The 12,944-nt window shown below is 61.3% G+C and overlaps 3 protein-coding genes across 6 annotated transcripts; all 3 read right to left on the reverse strand.

Annotated features, from left to right (window-relative positions):
- Positions 1–15: 15 nt before the first annotated feature.
- Positions 16–2,705, reverse strand: PAGR1 (PAXIP1 associated glutamate rich protein 1). The gene is made up of 3 exons (XM_087417296.1): positions 1,766–2,705; positions 1,485–1,567; positions 16–436 (listed from the first exon to the last, which is right to left on the reverse strand). Exons 1-3 carry the CDS (start codon positions 2,245–2,247, stop codon positions 237–239), a joined length of 765 nt encoding a protein of 254 aa, XP_087273422.1. The 5' UTR covers positions 2,248–2,705; the 3' UTR covers positions 16–236.
- A 162-nt stretch (positions 2,706–2,867) lies between these two features.
- Positions 2,868–6,515, reverse strand: PRRT2 (proline rich transmembrane protein 2). The gene is given in 5 exon segments (XM_014794622.2): positions 2,868–4,099; positions 4,101–4,225; positions 4,228–4,381; positions 4,758–5,719; positions 6,396–6,515. Coding segments are annotated over 4 exon segments (1,209 nt in total). The 5' UTR covers positions 5,655–5,719; positions 6,396–6,515; the 3' UTR covers positions 2,868–4,066.
- A 1,130-nt stretch (positions 6,516–7,645) lies between these two features.
- On the reverse strand, positions 7,646–12,774 carry MAZ (MYC associated zinc finger protein). 4 transcript variants are annotated; one of them, XM_087417299.1, is made up of 7 exons: positions 12,627–12,774; positions 11,929–12,015; positions 10,988–11,844; positions 10,524–10,587; positions 10,074–10,245; positions 9,044–9,268; positions 8,607–8,752 (listed from the first exon to the last, which is right to left on the reverse strand). In XM_087417299.1, exons 1-6 carry the CDS (start codon positions 12,660–12,662, stop codon positions 9,066–9,068), a joined length of 1,419 nt encoding a protein of 472 aa, XP_087273425.1. In that variant the 5' UTR covers positions 12,663–12,774; the 3' UTR covers positions 8,607–8,752; positions 9,044–9,065. The 4 variants fall into 4 exon arrangements, with proteins under 4 accessions (XP_087273426.1, XP_087273424.1, XP_087273425.1 ...); XM_087417300.1 differs by lacking the exon at positions 9,044–9,268 and having other exon boundaries at positions 7,646–8,752; positions 12,627–12,772; XM_087417297.1 differs by lacking the exon at positions 12,627–12,774 and having other exon boundaries at positions 11,929–12,326.
- Between the last annotated feature and the right edge of the window lie 170 nt (positions 12,775–12,944).

Below are 12,944 nucleotides of genomic sequence, written 5' to 3' on the forward strand. Positions count from 1 at the left end.
TCCACTAAGAGAAGATAACTTTCCATTTTTTATTTTAGATTCAGAAAATTCAGCACATGTGTCCAAAGAGATGTTCAACAGAAAACATACACACAGGTCCTCTTTCTGGCAAAGTGCTGTGGTTGGGAGCTTGGAGTTTCTTTTTTTCCCAAGTTTCCCAGCACACCGGGTTAGGGCAGGAGGGCCAAGGCCCCAGCAGGTCCACACTCTGCATCCTAAAGGCAGCGGCAGCAGTCTCAGTATTTCCGCTGCCGGGGGAAGAGACTACTCCCCGAGGACCGGAGTGGGGGGCTGGTGGAGTTCGGGTCCTCTGCGTCCAGGCTGAAGAGGTCCCTGCCAGTACGAAGGATCTGCTCCTCCAGCTTTTTGTGTCGCTTCATGTCTGAGAGGACCTTGTCCAGGCGGGCCTCCCGTTTCTGGCTCCGGGCTGAGCTTCCTGGAGGATGGGAAGGTGAGAAATGTGGAAGGGAGTGAGGCAGTGTGCACCAGACCTGCCTGGATGTTACTACTTGGGGAGCTCGTTAAACATACAGATCTGCAGGCCTCCCACAGGGAGGTTCTGAGGTTTAGGGCTGGGCCTCAGATGGGCTGGGCAATGAAGGTCTGAATTATGAGAAGGTGTCAGTAATGTGAAGACCAGTGAGGAGCATCGCGGGGGGGGGCAAGAGCAAAGGCCCTAGGGCAGGAACAGGGAGGGCTGTTCAAAGAGGAGCGTAAAGAGCTGGGGGAGATGTGAAAAACGAGGCCAAAGAAATGACGTACAGGCCATGAGACGGGGTTTGGATTTCTTATTTTAAATGGAAATGCCTTTGGAAGCCTTGGCGGCCTGGAGAGTGGGGGTTGGATTCTCTCTTGACATGCTCTTACCCCCCAGCTATAAAATCCTTTGGAGAATTTTAAACAAAGAAGTAACATGATTTATGTTCTAAAAGAACCATTCTGGTTGCTGAGACTGGAGGCAAGGAGACCAGTTAGGAGCTACTACAACTCTCCAGGCAAGAGACATGGTGGCTTGGATGAGGGTGTGGTGTTGAAGGTGGAGTGTAGCAGATGAACTTGGAAATGTCGTGGAGGCAGGGCTAACAGGATTGGCTGTTAACTTGATCTCTAGAGTAAGAGAAAGAGAAATCAAGATGGTTCCAAGGGTAAATTGTAGGAAGGCACATGGAGTGAGAAATTGGTTCAGATTAGCAGATACACATATACAGTAGTATAGAGATGTGGATTACATAATAACAAATGACCAGGAAGACTTGGACTTCTGGGGAGATGGAGATAAAAGAGATGGGAATTATCTGACAGTGTCTTAAAGGGTGTCCATCTAAGCTGGAAGGATGGTACCACTGGGTGAACGCTCTCTCCTGCAGCTACAAGTTGTGTAGCAACCAAGGCACCAAGCAAAGTCCTCTTTTAGGGAGTCACTTTTTGGGTAAGTGGGAGCAGAGGCCCTTCACCTCCCCCCAACTCTTCCCTCTTGTCTGTACCTGGGGTGCGTCTCCGGTCAATCAGAGAGTCCTTTGGTGTCATTGGTTCATCATCAAAGTCAAATTCTGTGGGCAGGTGCGGTCTGGGACAGGTGGACAGAAAGTGAGGGTGAGGGTAATCCCCCCAAACACCCACACATGAGCTCCCCAGCCTGCCAGCTCTTCCTCTCCTGCTCTTCCCTCCTCCATTTTCTATGCTCCTAGGTCCCACCTCCCTTCCCTATCTTCTCCTGGCATCGGGGGAGCAGCCCCAGGGACAAGGTGCCAGGGTGTGCCCTCACTTTTCCTCTTCCTCCTCTTTGGCCTCTGGCTCCTCATCGGATCTCTCCTCTTCACTCTGGGCTTCAGGCGTGGGTGGCCGGCGGGGAAGGATCTCAGCTTGAAGCTCCAGGGTACCGTGGGCAGCCAGCAGTTCATAAAGCCGCTGGATTTCGGAGGGCGGCGGCATCCAGGACCGCCCATCTGCGGGCAGCTCCACCTCCTCATCGCTGCAGGGCACGCACCAGTCCTCGGATTCTCCGTTGGCATGTTCTTCCCCCTCAGCGCTAGGGGCTTCTCCCTGCACCTCCTCGGCCCCGGACCCCTCACGCTCGGCCTCCTCCCGGCTCCCTTCCCCCTCTTCCTCGGGTGTATTGGCCGAAGCAGAGGGGCCTCCGGTATCCTCCACGGCCAGAGCCTGGAGGCCGGAGGTCACCTCCCCTTCTTCAGACAGAGGCACCGCCGTAGTGGCCGCAATGTCTCCATGACCCCGGACAAGGGACATAGGCTACTAGGGAAGGGGCCCTGCGATGATAGGAGATGCACGAGTACTAAGCTAGGGGTCCCCCGCTCCCCCCCAAGGGACTGGGCTCCCCAGGGGTTTAGGGAATGTCTCTCCAATCAGGCTCCAACTGTCCCTGTGACCAGACCGTCCGTTCCCAGGAAGGAGCGTTCAGTCCCCTCCAAGGATCCCGCCCCACGGATCGAGATCCGGTATTCCGATGTTCCCAGGGATCGGCAGAAACCACTTTCCGGGCCGGAGAGGGGCGGCCCCGCTCTTCTCGCCTTCACACCGCCCCTCTCCCCACACCTCGCACTTCCGCCACCTCAGCCGCCGTACGCACCTGGAGCTAAGACCCGCCTCCGGGTTGCGCAGGGTCACAGTACGCAGGCGCAGAGATGGCGCGGGAGGTCCACTCTAGTCAAAACTACTTGGAAGAGGGAAGCAAGGGAAGGCGCATGCGCAAGTAGGCCCTCGGGGATAATAAGCTTCGGCCCACAGTAAAGATGGCCACCGGGATGGCGCATGCGCATACCACCTGGTGGGTTCTGGCGGAAAGGAGGCGGCGGTCCCGCAGGCCCCCCGGCGGACCGACGCAAGGACCGACTGAGGCTGGAGGCGAATCTCATGCAGTCTCCGTTTATTAGTGTTTCAGACTCATGCAGCATCCGGCATACAAAAAGGGAGAATCAGTTTGATGTATCCTTTTTTTTAGACTTTTAGTTTTTCTTCCCATACTTTTTTTAGAAAACAAAAAACCCGCCAACTCCGAACCGCGTCGTCGCTGGGTCCCTGCCTCCTCAGTGGGCTGTCGCGTGCAACAAACCTCCCTTGTCCTCTCAGAAAATAATTATAGAGCTCCCCGCCCCTCCCTCGCTCCCTGCAGCTGGGAGCTTTGGTCCTATTTTTGGGGTTCTTTCGTTACAAAGCACGTGAATAACCCTAGCCCCAACGCCTTTAAGGAACTCGCTGACTGGGTTAAAAAGCCTAGGTCAGACAGGTCAACTCAGGCTGCCCTGGGAGGGTCAACAGCCGCGCCTCTCCCTTCTCCCAGGTGCGTGGTCGGAACAGTGCTCGCCACCCCTGCACGAGTCCCCAAACTGAGGCCTGGCTTGCCAGCTCTGGGACCCGCGCCTGACGGCGTCTGGGCCTGGGTGGTCCGAGCAGAGAACAGTCGGAGCCTGGGGCTAGGGAGCCCTTTCCCGGCACCGCTCCCCTCCCCCAGCCTGATCTAAGTGCTGGAGTCTTTGTGGCAGGAGGGTGGAGGAGAGGATCCTGAGGGGAGGAAAGGATGCTGAGGCGGGATGAGGAGGCAGGAAGAGGAAGGGGGTGGAGGGTGTGGAGAGGGAAGGGGAGATGATGAAGGAAGAAAGGAATGGGGGAAGATGCCAAGACAATGAAAGTTGGGAGGGGAGACCAGGGTTGAGGTGCAGGGGATTTGGGAGGTTGGGAGAAGTGCAGGAAGGATGGGAGAGATGCAGGGAGGCTGAGAGCAAAGAGAGTCTGGGAGATGTTCAGGGAGGTTTCCAGAAGTGCAGGGAGGTTTCCTGAAGTGCAGGGATAGGGAGGCCGAGAGGCTGGAGGGGATGCAGGCAGAAGTGCAAGAAGGTTGGAAACAGTGCAGGGAGAAGGGAAGCCTACGGTTGGCAGAGGAGCCTGGCAGGATGCAGGAGCAGGAAGGAAGCTGTAAACAAGGCCGCTCAGGCTCCCTTGGTCCCTATGGGTGCGGGCCTGGGCCATCGACTGGGCTCCCCCCAGGGGAGGATGGGCCCAAGGCAGCTCCCAACAGGAGGAAAAGTCTTGGAATGCAGGGCAGAGCCCCTCACTTATACACTGTGGGAGAGGAGAGGGAGGGAAAGGCAGAAACAATGGAGGGGAGGGAGAGACAAGGAGAGACAAAGGAGAAGTAGGGAGAACAGACAGGAGAGAGCAGGGGCAGGGGTTAGTAGAGCTGCCCTTACCAACCCTGCCATTCCTCCCAGCCTGTCCCAGACCCCCACTCACCGCCTAAGTTGATGACGCAGGAGGCGATGATGATGAGGACCCCCCCTACCAGTGCCACGATGCTTAAGAGCTTGGCCACGCGGCCCAGGCGCTGGGCCCCATCCACGTCCCCCTGCTGCAGGCTGTTCCGGGACTGGGGTTAGGGTGAGGGGTGGGGACACCATGGCCCAGGTCAGGAGAAGCCAACCCAGCAGGGATCAGGTGAAAGAGTCGTCCGGCCCGTGGACAGTGGTTAAGGGAGGAAGGAAGGTTGGAGAAGTAGGGGGAGGAGGGCACTGGTCAGCAAGGCTGTGTGAAACATGTCCCAAAATCCCTCCCACCTGAAGGGTAGGGCAGGGGTGGCTTAGAGGGTGAACTCCTAGGGAGAGGCAAGCAAAGGGCCTGTATTTGGAAAGTAAAATCCATGCAGAGAGGGGAGGGAAGGTGAGGCTATTCCTGGGGCTCTGTCCCAGCACTGGCAGGAAGCTGGGAGCCACAGCAGGCCTGGGCCAGGGTCCCGTGGGGCTCACCATGACGGCATAAGCGAAGGCCACGATGTTGACAGGCCACATGGGGCAGAAGCAGGACAGGATGGCGAGGATGATGTAGTCCCGAGGTTTCTGAGTGCCTTCACCCCCCTCCACCCCAGACCCTGCCAGCTGGGAGCTGGGGTGGCGGCTCAGGCTACCTCGAGGAGATCCTGGATGACCACTGTGAGCCTTTCCTAGTCGTTCCTCCTCAACTAGCTGCTGCAGCACGCGGGGGGGAGCCCCATTGGCTGGGGGGGGTTTTGTTGAGAGTGGTGAGTGAGGCTGGGGGGCTGGGCCCTCTTCACCATTGCCAGCCTGCAGGGGAACCACTGCCCCATTCTCCTGCTTTTCCCCCACAGTCAGGACCTCAGGAGTGGGGTCCTCCTGGGTGGAGGGCTCTGGCTGAAGAGCTGGCTTGGGGGTGGGCTGGGAACCTGGCTGGGGGTCTGGCTGAGGGTCTGACTGGGGGTCCAGCTGGAGAGTGGGCTCTGAGGCTGGCTCAAGTGGGACTGCAGATTCCAGGTCGGACCCCTGGTCTGCAGTGGCCTCTTTGCTCACTTCGGGTTTGGATGCTGGCTCTTGGCATGCTTCTTCCGGGCTGGAGTGGGCCTTTGATTCCCCTCCTGGGCTTGAGCTGAGGTCTCTGGCCTGGGCTGTTTCTGGGGCCCCAGTTGGGGTCTCTGTGGTTTCTGGAACCAGCCCAGCCTTGAGCTCTGAGTCCACAGGGGCCCCAGTGATGTCTGGGCCTGGCTGTAGGGCCTCTGGCTCATCTGAGACCCCAGCTGGGACCTGGAGAGGGCCAATTCTGGCTTCAGAATGGCCAGGCCCTTCTCCCTGAGTCTGGGGACCCTCCTCTATCCCTTTCATCTCAGAGACCTCAGAGCTGCTGGCTGCCATCTTGAGATGGGAGAGGGGAGAGGGCCTCTGTGGGAAGGATGGAGCAGCAGAGACAGCAGCAAATCCTGGAAAAGGAGGAGACAGGCTTGGTGTGAGGAGGGAAGCAGTGGCTCTCAGCACTGCAGCCCAAGAGGGCTATGCTCCTGCCTCAGGGCTGCCATAGGCTGCCTCTGGGGAGAGGAAGAAAAGTTGGGGTTTCCTTTGCCTTAGGGTGGGACTTCTCTGGGGAGGAGTGCTCTGCTCAAAGTCTTCTGCTTGGAGAGCGGTGGCAAGATTAACCCTTTTGTAAACAGGACCCGCCCCATGGTCTCTTCCTGGGTCCACCCAACAAGATCCAGACTCTCAGATCCTAGCAGATGGCCCAGCACCCCAAAATCAACAAGCTGTGCAGACACCCGTACACTCCGACAGGCAGACTGGGCAGAGCACCCGATACTCACATTCCACTCCCTCTGCATCCTCCCCTCTTCTCGTGGGCACCCAACTGGTGCGCGTTTCTTGCTGCGCGTTTGGGGCACAGACGCCCCTGCCCCTCCCTGGGGAACCTGGGCATCTCCTCTGAGCCCCTTCTCAGCCCCTCTCCCGGGGATTCCCTCGCCCCGGAGGACCAACGCCTCCTCCTCCCATTGGTGTGGCGCGCCCAGCACCACCATCCAGTCCGCCAGGCACCCGCATTCCCGTACAGCGCCCGCCGTCTGTCCGTCCAGTCCTACCCGCAGCCTCAGCCCATCCCCGTCTCACCTCGACGCCGGCCTCCAGACTGCTCCCACTGCTGCTGCCACCGCCGCCGCCACCGTTGCAGCAGCCGCAACCCGGGAGGGAGCGAGTCAGCGAGCCAGGGAGGGAGGCGGCGGGTCTCCCCTCCCCTCTGCTCATCCCCTCCTCTCCCTCCTCTCAGGTCCCCTCCCCTACGCTCTGCTGCGGCCGCGCGCCGCCCCCGCCCCTCGCACGCCTCCCGGCCCTCCCCGCCAGCCCAAGGGAGCCACTCATGCCAGGCCCCGCGTTACCCGGGCGACCGGCCGGGGGACCACTCACGCAGCCTCCCTGCCCCTTCCCACGTGCGCCTTCTGGGGGTGCCCCCTTCCCAAGCCCGGGGCCCCTCCCACCAACGGTCACCGGGGGTCCTGGTTGGAGGAAACGGAGAGGGGTCTGCGAGGAGACGGGACCTGTAAGACAGGCAGGACCATAGGGAGGCACCCCTACAAGCAGAAAGAGGGGAAGGGAGATGAGGCAAAACATGGGGAGGCTGTAAAGTGAGAACAGAGTGGGGTTTCCAGAGATGGGAACCTGAAGAATAGTAAGTTCCTCTACCCCCTAGGAAGCAGCAGCAGAAATGGGTACTGGAAGGTTCAAGAAAAGGGTCCCTGTAAGGGCCGGAGCAAGGACTGGGAAGGGAATTCCAAGGGGCAGGGCGGAGGCTGCAGGGACAGTCTGGAACAAGGAGGGGGCTGGGACAGAGAAGCCTGAGTAAACACAGGGTGGACCATGCCAAGAATGAAGGGGATAGGTGGTGAGACCTGCACTTTTCCTTCTCAGCCTCTGCTCCCAGTCCTAGGGCTGACTGCTCCAGCCTTTCCACAGCTGCATCATCCATCATCTCTCAGGGCTTTAAGGGTGTGCAGGTATTTGGCTGGGATCTGAGCAGCAGGCAATGGGTATGGATGGTGGAGGGCAGCACTTACGTCCAGCAACTGTTTAGGTTTCTAACCCAGGCCTCTTCAAACCTCCAGTGGCTATTCTGGGCCTGTCGAGATTGGGTATTCCCCGGAGACCTGGGAGTCCTGGAACTTGCTCTCCACAGCCACTAGAGCTGTGGCCTCACCCTGAATCTGGGCTGCTGCCACTGGTGCTGCCTCTGGGGAGGGAGGAGCCAGAGCCCCAGAGCCACACAGGGCAGAGCAAGACTGGGACTGACAGCAGGCCCAAGAAACTCCTTGGGAGTGGGGACAGGGGCCTTGGTGAGAGCAAGTCATTCAATCCAGAGTCAGAGACAGGTTTTTATTTAAAATTTATTGTAATGGGGTCCGCGCAAAAGGAGGGGGTGAAGGGTGGGGAACATGCAGGGGACACAGGAACACGATGACATGGCCAGGGCCACAGCTTGTCGTGGGGGAGAGGGATGAAAAGAAAAGGCCAGGGCTGGAGCTGGGGTGGGAGAGAGAAGGGGGAGACACTGCGGCTGCATTCCCCCACCCCAGGAAGCACCTCTAGGCCCTGGATCCCCCCATTTACCCTGGCCCCCCAAGATTCCATCTCTTGGCTTGCCTCTGGCCCTAGTGGCTCCTTCTTTTGCTCCCCTTGACTTGTTTTGCCCTGACAGATTCTCAAGTAGGATCTTGAGATCCCAAGGGCCGACCCCAAACAACCCCACCTTATGAAGGTACAACCTCTGCCTTCCCTGCTTCTGCCCCTTCTCAAATCTCACCGTTTCCCCTCCCTGGGACAGAATCTTTAATTTCCCTCCTTTCTCTTCTCCCTCCCCCTGAAAAAAAAAAAAAAAAAAAAAAAAAAAAAGCACCAACTCCCCAGGAGGGGCAGCAGACAGTTGAGGGGGGCTGGAAGGAGGAGAGCAAGGACCATCAAGGGAGAAGGCTCACGAATCCCTGGAAGGGCAGGGCAGGGGCTTACAGAGAGGAGAGGGGGTGAGGGCAGTGGCTGCTCCTGTCCTCTGCCACCCCTGCCCCTGTCCAGGGGGCTTCAACACAACCAAGGGGACAGGTGTGTGGGGTCAGGTCTGATAAGGAGAAGAGAGGAGCAGGAGAAACAAATTGTTAAAACCTAGCGAATTCCCCTAAGAAAACATTTCTTCTTCCTTTCCTTCTGGAGGCTCCTTGGTTGGTGGGGTAAGTGTGAGGAGTTGGTGGGAAGAGAGAGGGAAAGAGGAGATGGTACCAAGGGACTTTCCTCCATTTTCCCCTCTCCTCCCCATCAACTTGGAGCTCACCAGGGCTGGGAGGGAAGTGGCTGAGAGCTCACAGGCACCCCCTCGGCCCCCGAAAGGGAGCCCACAGCTGTGGGAGGGGCTGCCACTGCCGCCGCTGCTGCCGCCGCCGCTGCTGCCGCCGCCGCTGCAGCCATTGGACAGACCTCACCAGTACCTGCACCAGAAAAACACCAGATCACAGCGCAATCTGAATGGCAAGCCTGCCCCTTGCCCCAGACTCCTTCTTCCCCTGGGACACAGCCGTTGCTCACTTTCTGTTTGGTCCCCAGAGGCTTCAGCCTGCATCCTTACCCAGTTCTGAAGGGCCCTCCCTGTCCCCAGAAATCTCCCTAACTTAAATGATAGATGGGCATCCCTGGCCTTCCTGAGATCCCCTGTTGGGCCCTTTGAGCCCCCTCGTCCCACACACCCATCCCACCCCCCCCAGCCATGCCCCACGCCTTGCCTGGTGGGTGCAGGGGTCCCCCTCAGCAGGTGGGCTGTGGCTGGGGGGCATCTCCCGGGACAGGGGGGGCGGCCCCCCCCAGATGGGTCTGCATGTGGCCGGCCAGCTGGGCAGGGGTCTTGCAGTGCACGCTGCACAGCTTGCACAGGATGCGGTCAGCCCGCGGGGCCTGGAGCCCATGGTCCTTCACCGCGTGGATGCGCAGGTATGCTGCCGTGGTGAAGCCTATGGGGGGGTGGATTGGGATGGGGGGATGGGGTCAGCCAAGCGGAGACCCCAGAGACGGGGCTGTTCTCCTAGGCTGGGGACGCCCTCCTCAGATGGCCCTATCCTCCTCCCACCACATCCTTGGTAGCCTGGGGCCAACTACTCTGCTGGGGCTGATGGGGTACAGCCCCTCCCTGAGCTTGGGGCCTGCCTCGTTGAGTGGTGTCAGCTTCTCGGCCTTGGTACCCTCATCAGAGCCCATTCTCCATGGCTGGGGGATCTCTCCCGGGTGACTGATTCCTAGCCATTTGAAGGGTTGACCCTCAGCAGAGACGGCTGTGTCCCCTCCCTCCAGTGCCCTATAGAGTCTCAGCCCGGTTACTCAGTGAACAAGTCAATCTGTTTAAAAGCAGCTTTCTCTGCTACTGGGGTAGGGTGCATGCTTGTTAAACCCCTGCCAATTTACTCCACTTGCCCCAGGAGCCAAAGAGGAGAACTTGTGGCTGCAGAGCTGAAAGCTTGCCTTCCAACCCTTGCGACTGGCTCTCTTGACCACTCCTTCCCCAGAGCAGCCATGTGCCACTCCCACTCTCCCCACACACACCCAGAAGTTTACTCTTTCTGGTAGACAATCTCCTCCAGCTACGACCTCTTAGAACTTAAGCGATGTTCAGTCATCCCAATGTTGCTTCATCTGCTTCCCAAAGGACTCTAGATGCCACAAGCTCTTGGCTACAGCACCTTTAACCCACATCTGTGGAAGGGTCTCTGGCTCTGATCCCACCCTTTGTCCCTGGCCTTCCCGGCATCCCTCAGCATGTACCTTTGTTGCAGAGTTCACAGACGTGGTGAGGACCTTGGCTGTGCACCTTCATGTGGTCCGAAATGTAAGCTGAGCTCAGCATCTTGCCACACACATGACATGGCACCTTCTCCTCGTGTCGTACTGTGTGCGCCCGAAGTCGATCCTTCGTAGCAAAAGCTGCCTCACATTTCTGGGGAGGGGGGAGGGGCGTGGGGGGTGTCAGGAAAGTTAAAGCTTCGGGGAGTAGGGAAAGGGGGGCAAGAGGTTAAAGGAATCAGAGTCTTGGGGATCTTTGATCTGTAGGAAATGGGAGTGAGATGATGAGGCCTTGAAGAAGGGATGAAGAAAATGGAGTGAAAAAGCAAAAAGGAGAGAGAGAGAAAAAGGGGGTCTGAGAGGCTGAACTCAGACAGCTACAATGAGGATCAAAATCATGAAAACCGGGACAGGAGAAAGTGGGCTTCCTACCTCACATTTGAAGGGCCGTTCTGTTGAGTGCACTTGTCTGACGTGACTGTTGAGGTGATCCGGCCTGGGGATAGGTTGGGGCTGGGGTTAGGGCCCTGGGATGTGGAGGTGCCCCTAAATCTGCCTAACTTCGTAGGTATTACAGGCCTTCCTAAAGGTCTCTGCATTTTCTCCCAAGCCTGGGCTTCAGAGTCCTACTTAGACAGGAAACCCCTCCCCTCACGCAGGGCTGTCTCATCCTCCTCCCAAGAGCAGCTTTCCTACAACCCAAGGACCCACCTCCTCTGCTAAGCACCACCCCCTGCTCCCTGGTAACCGAGAGGCTTTCCTCCCTCCTCCCTGGGAGTGGCTCCCTGTCCCCATCCTCTGAAACCTCCTCCCTCCCACCACCCAAGGCCAGGCCACCTCCGTTGCTGTCCCTCCCTCCCCACCCGCATAGTGGGTGGCTGAGGCCCTGTGCACACCGGGAGAAGCTCTTGCCACAGTGGGAGCAGTTGTAGGGCTTGTGCACAGCGCCGTCATGTGAGCGCACGTGGTAGCTCATGCGGTCCTTGCGCTTGAAGCGCTGCTGGCACACCGGGCACTGGTAGGGCTTCTCGTCCGAGTGCGACAGCTTATGTCGGTTCAGGTGGTAGACGTCGCGGAAAGCCTTGCCGCACATCTCACAGGCGTGGTTCTTCCGGACGCGCTTTCCCGAGGCGGTGGTGGTCACCACGCCACCAGCGGCCACTGCAGCCGCTCCGCCGCCGGCTCCCGCTTCTCCCCCTCCCCCGCCGGCTCCGCTCAGCTGGGGTACGCTCAAAAGGCTCAGGGGCACCATAGTGGGCATCTTCATAGCACCCGAGGGGACCCGGCCCGCCTTGGCTCCCGTGTGGATGGCCTCGTGCCTCCGGAGATTGTAGCCGTTCTTGAACTCCTTGGCGCACAGAGCGCAGATGTAGGGCCCCTTGCTCTTTGTTTTCTTCTCCAAGGCAGATGCGACGGGGGCCACGGCGACCGTCGAGGTTGGGGCTACGACGGCGGTGGCCGCGGCTGCGGCGATGGTGGCGGCAGGAACAGGGGGCGCGGCCTCGGCAGCGGGCGCCGACACCGGCGGGGGCGGCGGAGGGGGCGCGGGGGGCTGCTTCAGAGCCGCTGTGTCCACTGTAGAGGCGGCGGCCGGGGCCGGGGGCGCAGCAGCAACGGCGGCGGCTGCAGCGGCAGCTGCGGCGGCGGCCGCGGCCGCGGCAGACTCCTGGGCGGCGGCGAGAACCGGGAGCAAGTCCACCTGGAGGGGCTCGGCCGCCGGGGCCTGGGGCGTGGGTGGGGGCGCCGGCGCGGCCTGCGAAGACAAGGCGCCGTGTGGGCCGCGGCCGCGGGTCGGCGCCCTCCCGGCCCCGGCCCGCCACGGCCGGCCCCTACTCACCTGGAATGGACTCTGGGCGCAGCCCTGGGAGGCAAAGAAGCGGGACTGGAGCTCAGCCCCGACCTGCAGGGGGTTCTGGGCGTGACCCTGAGGTGGCGGGAAGGAGTTCATGAGGCCGCCCACCCCCCGGGAGTCCAGGCCCAGCACGGGGAAGGGGGGGGCCAGCAGCGTGCAAGGGAACACGGGGAACATGGCCTCGGCCACGGCGGGGCCCCCGGGGCTCAGCGGGGGCCGGGGGCGCGGGCCGCGCGGGGCCCGGGCTCGGGGCGCCGCCCCCGGCCGGCCGGGCTGGGCCGCGCCGAACGCATGGCCCACGGGCCACCCCGCCGCCCGCGCGCCCCGGCCGGCGGGAGGAGGGAAGGAGGGCGCCTGGCGGGCCGCGGAGCGCGGCAGCAACGGCGGCGGCGACGCCCCTGGGTGGGGCGGGAGGCCCCGCGGGGCCGGGGCCGGGGCGGGGGCCCGGGCGGCGGCGGCGGCGGCGGTTGGAGCCCGGCGGGGCGGGGTGGGGGAGCGAGGGAGCAGTCTCGGCCCCCGCCGCGCGCGCGCCCAGCCGGCGCCTCGGGGAGGGCGGGGAGGGCGCGAGGGAGGGAGGGGGACAGCTGCGCGCGCACCGGGCGCGCGGGGGGGGGGTGGGACGGGAGGGAGGACGGGCGGGAGGGGGTGTGGGCAGGGGGTGGGGGCGGGGGAGGGGTTGTTACCTGGAAGATGAAGCTGCTCCAGTTGCCGGGATCCATGGCGGAGGGAGGGAGGGAGGTAGCTCGCGTTCACCCTGGGGCGGGAGGAGGAGGAGGCGGCAGTGGGGGAGGGGGAACCCAGGGAGGAGGCGCGCGGGGCGGGCGGGAGGGGGGAAGGAGGAGGAGGGGGGGGGGAGCGGAGCACACTGCGCGCGGGGAGGGCGGGCGGGGGGCGCGAGGACACACAAGAGGCTGGAGCGGGCGCGTGCGCGAGCGCGCGCGCGGCCCGCGGGAGGGGGGAGGCACGAGAGGAACTCTGGCGGGAGGAGGGACAGGGGAGCC

Source organism: Ceratotherium simum, chromosome 26 (genome assembly GCF_057802395.1).
Source record: "Ceratotherium simum simum isolate JZ-2026a chromosome 26, ASM5780239v1, whole genome shotgun sequence".
Lineage (NCBI taxonomy): Eukaryota > Metazoa > Chordata > Mammalia > Perissodactyla > Rhinocerotidae > Ceratotherium > Ceratotherium simum.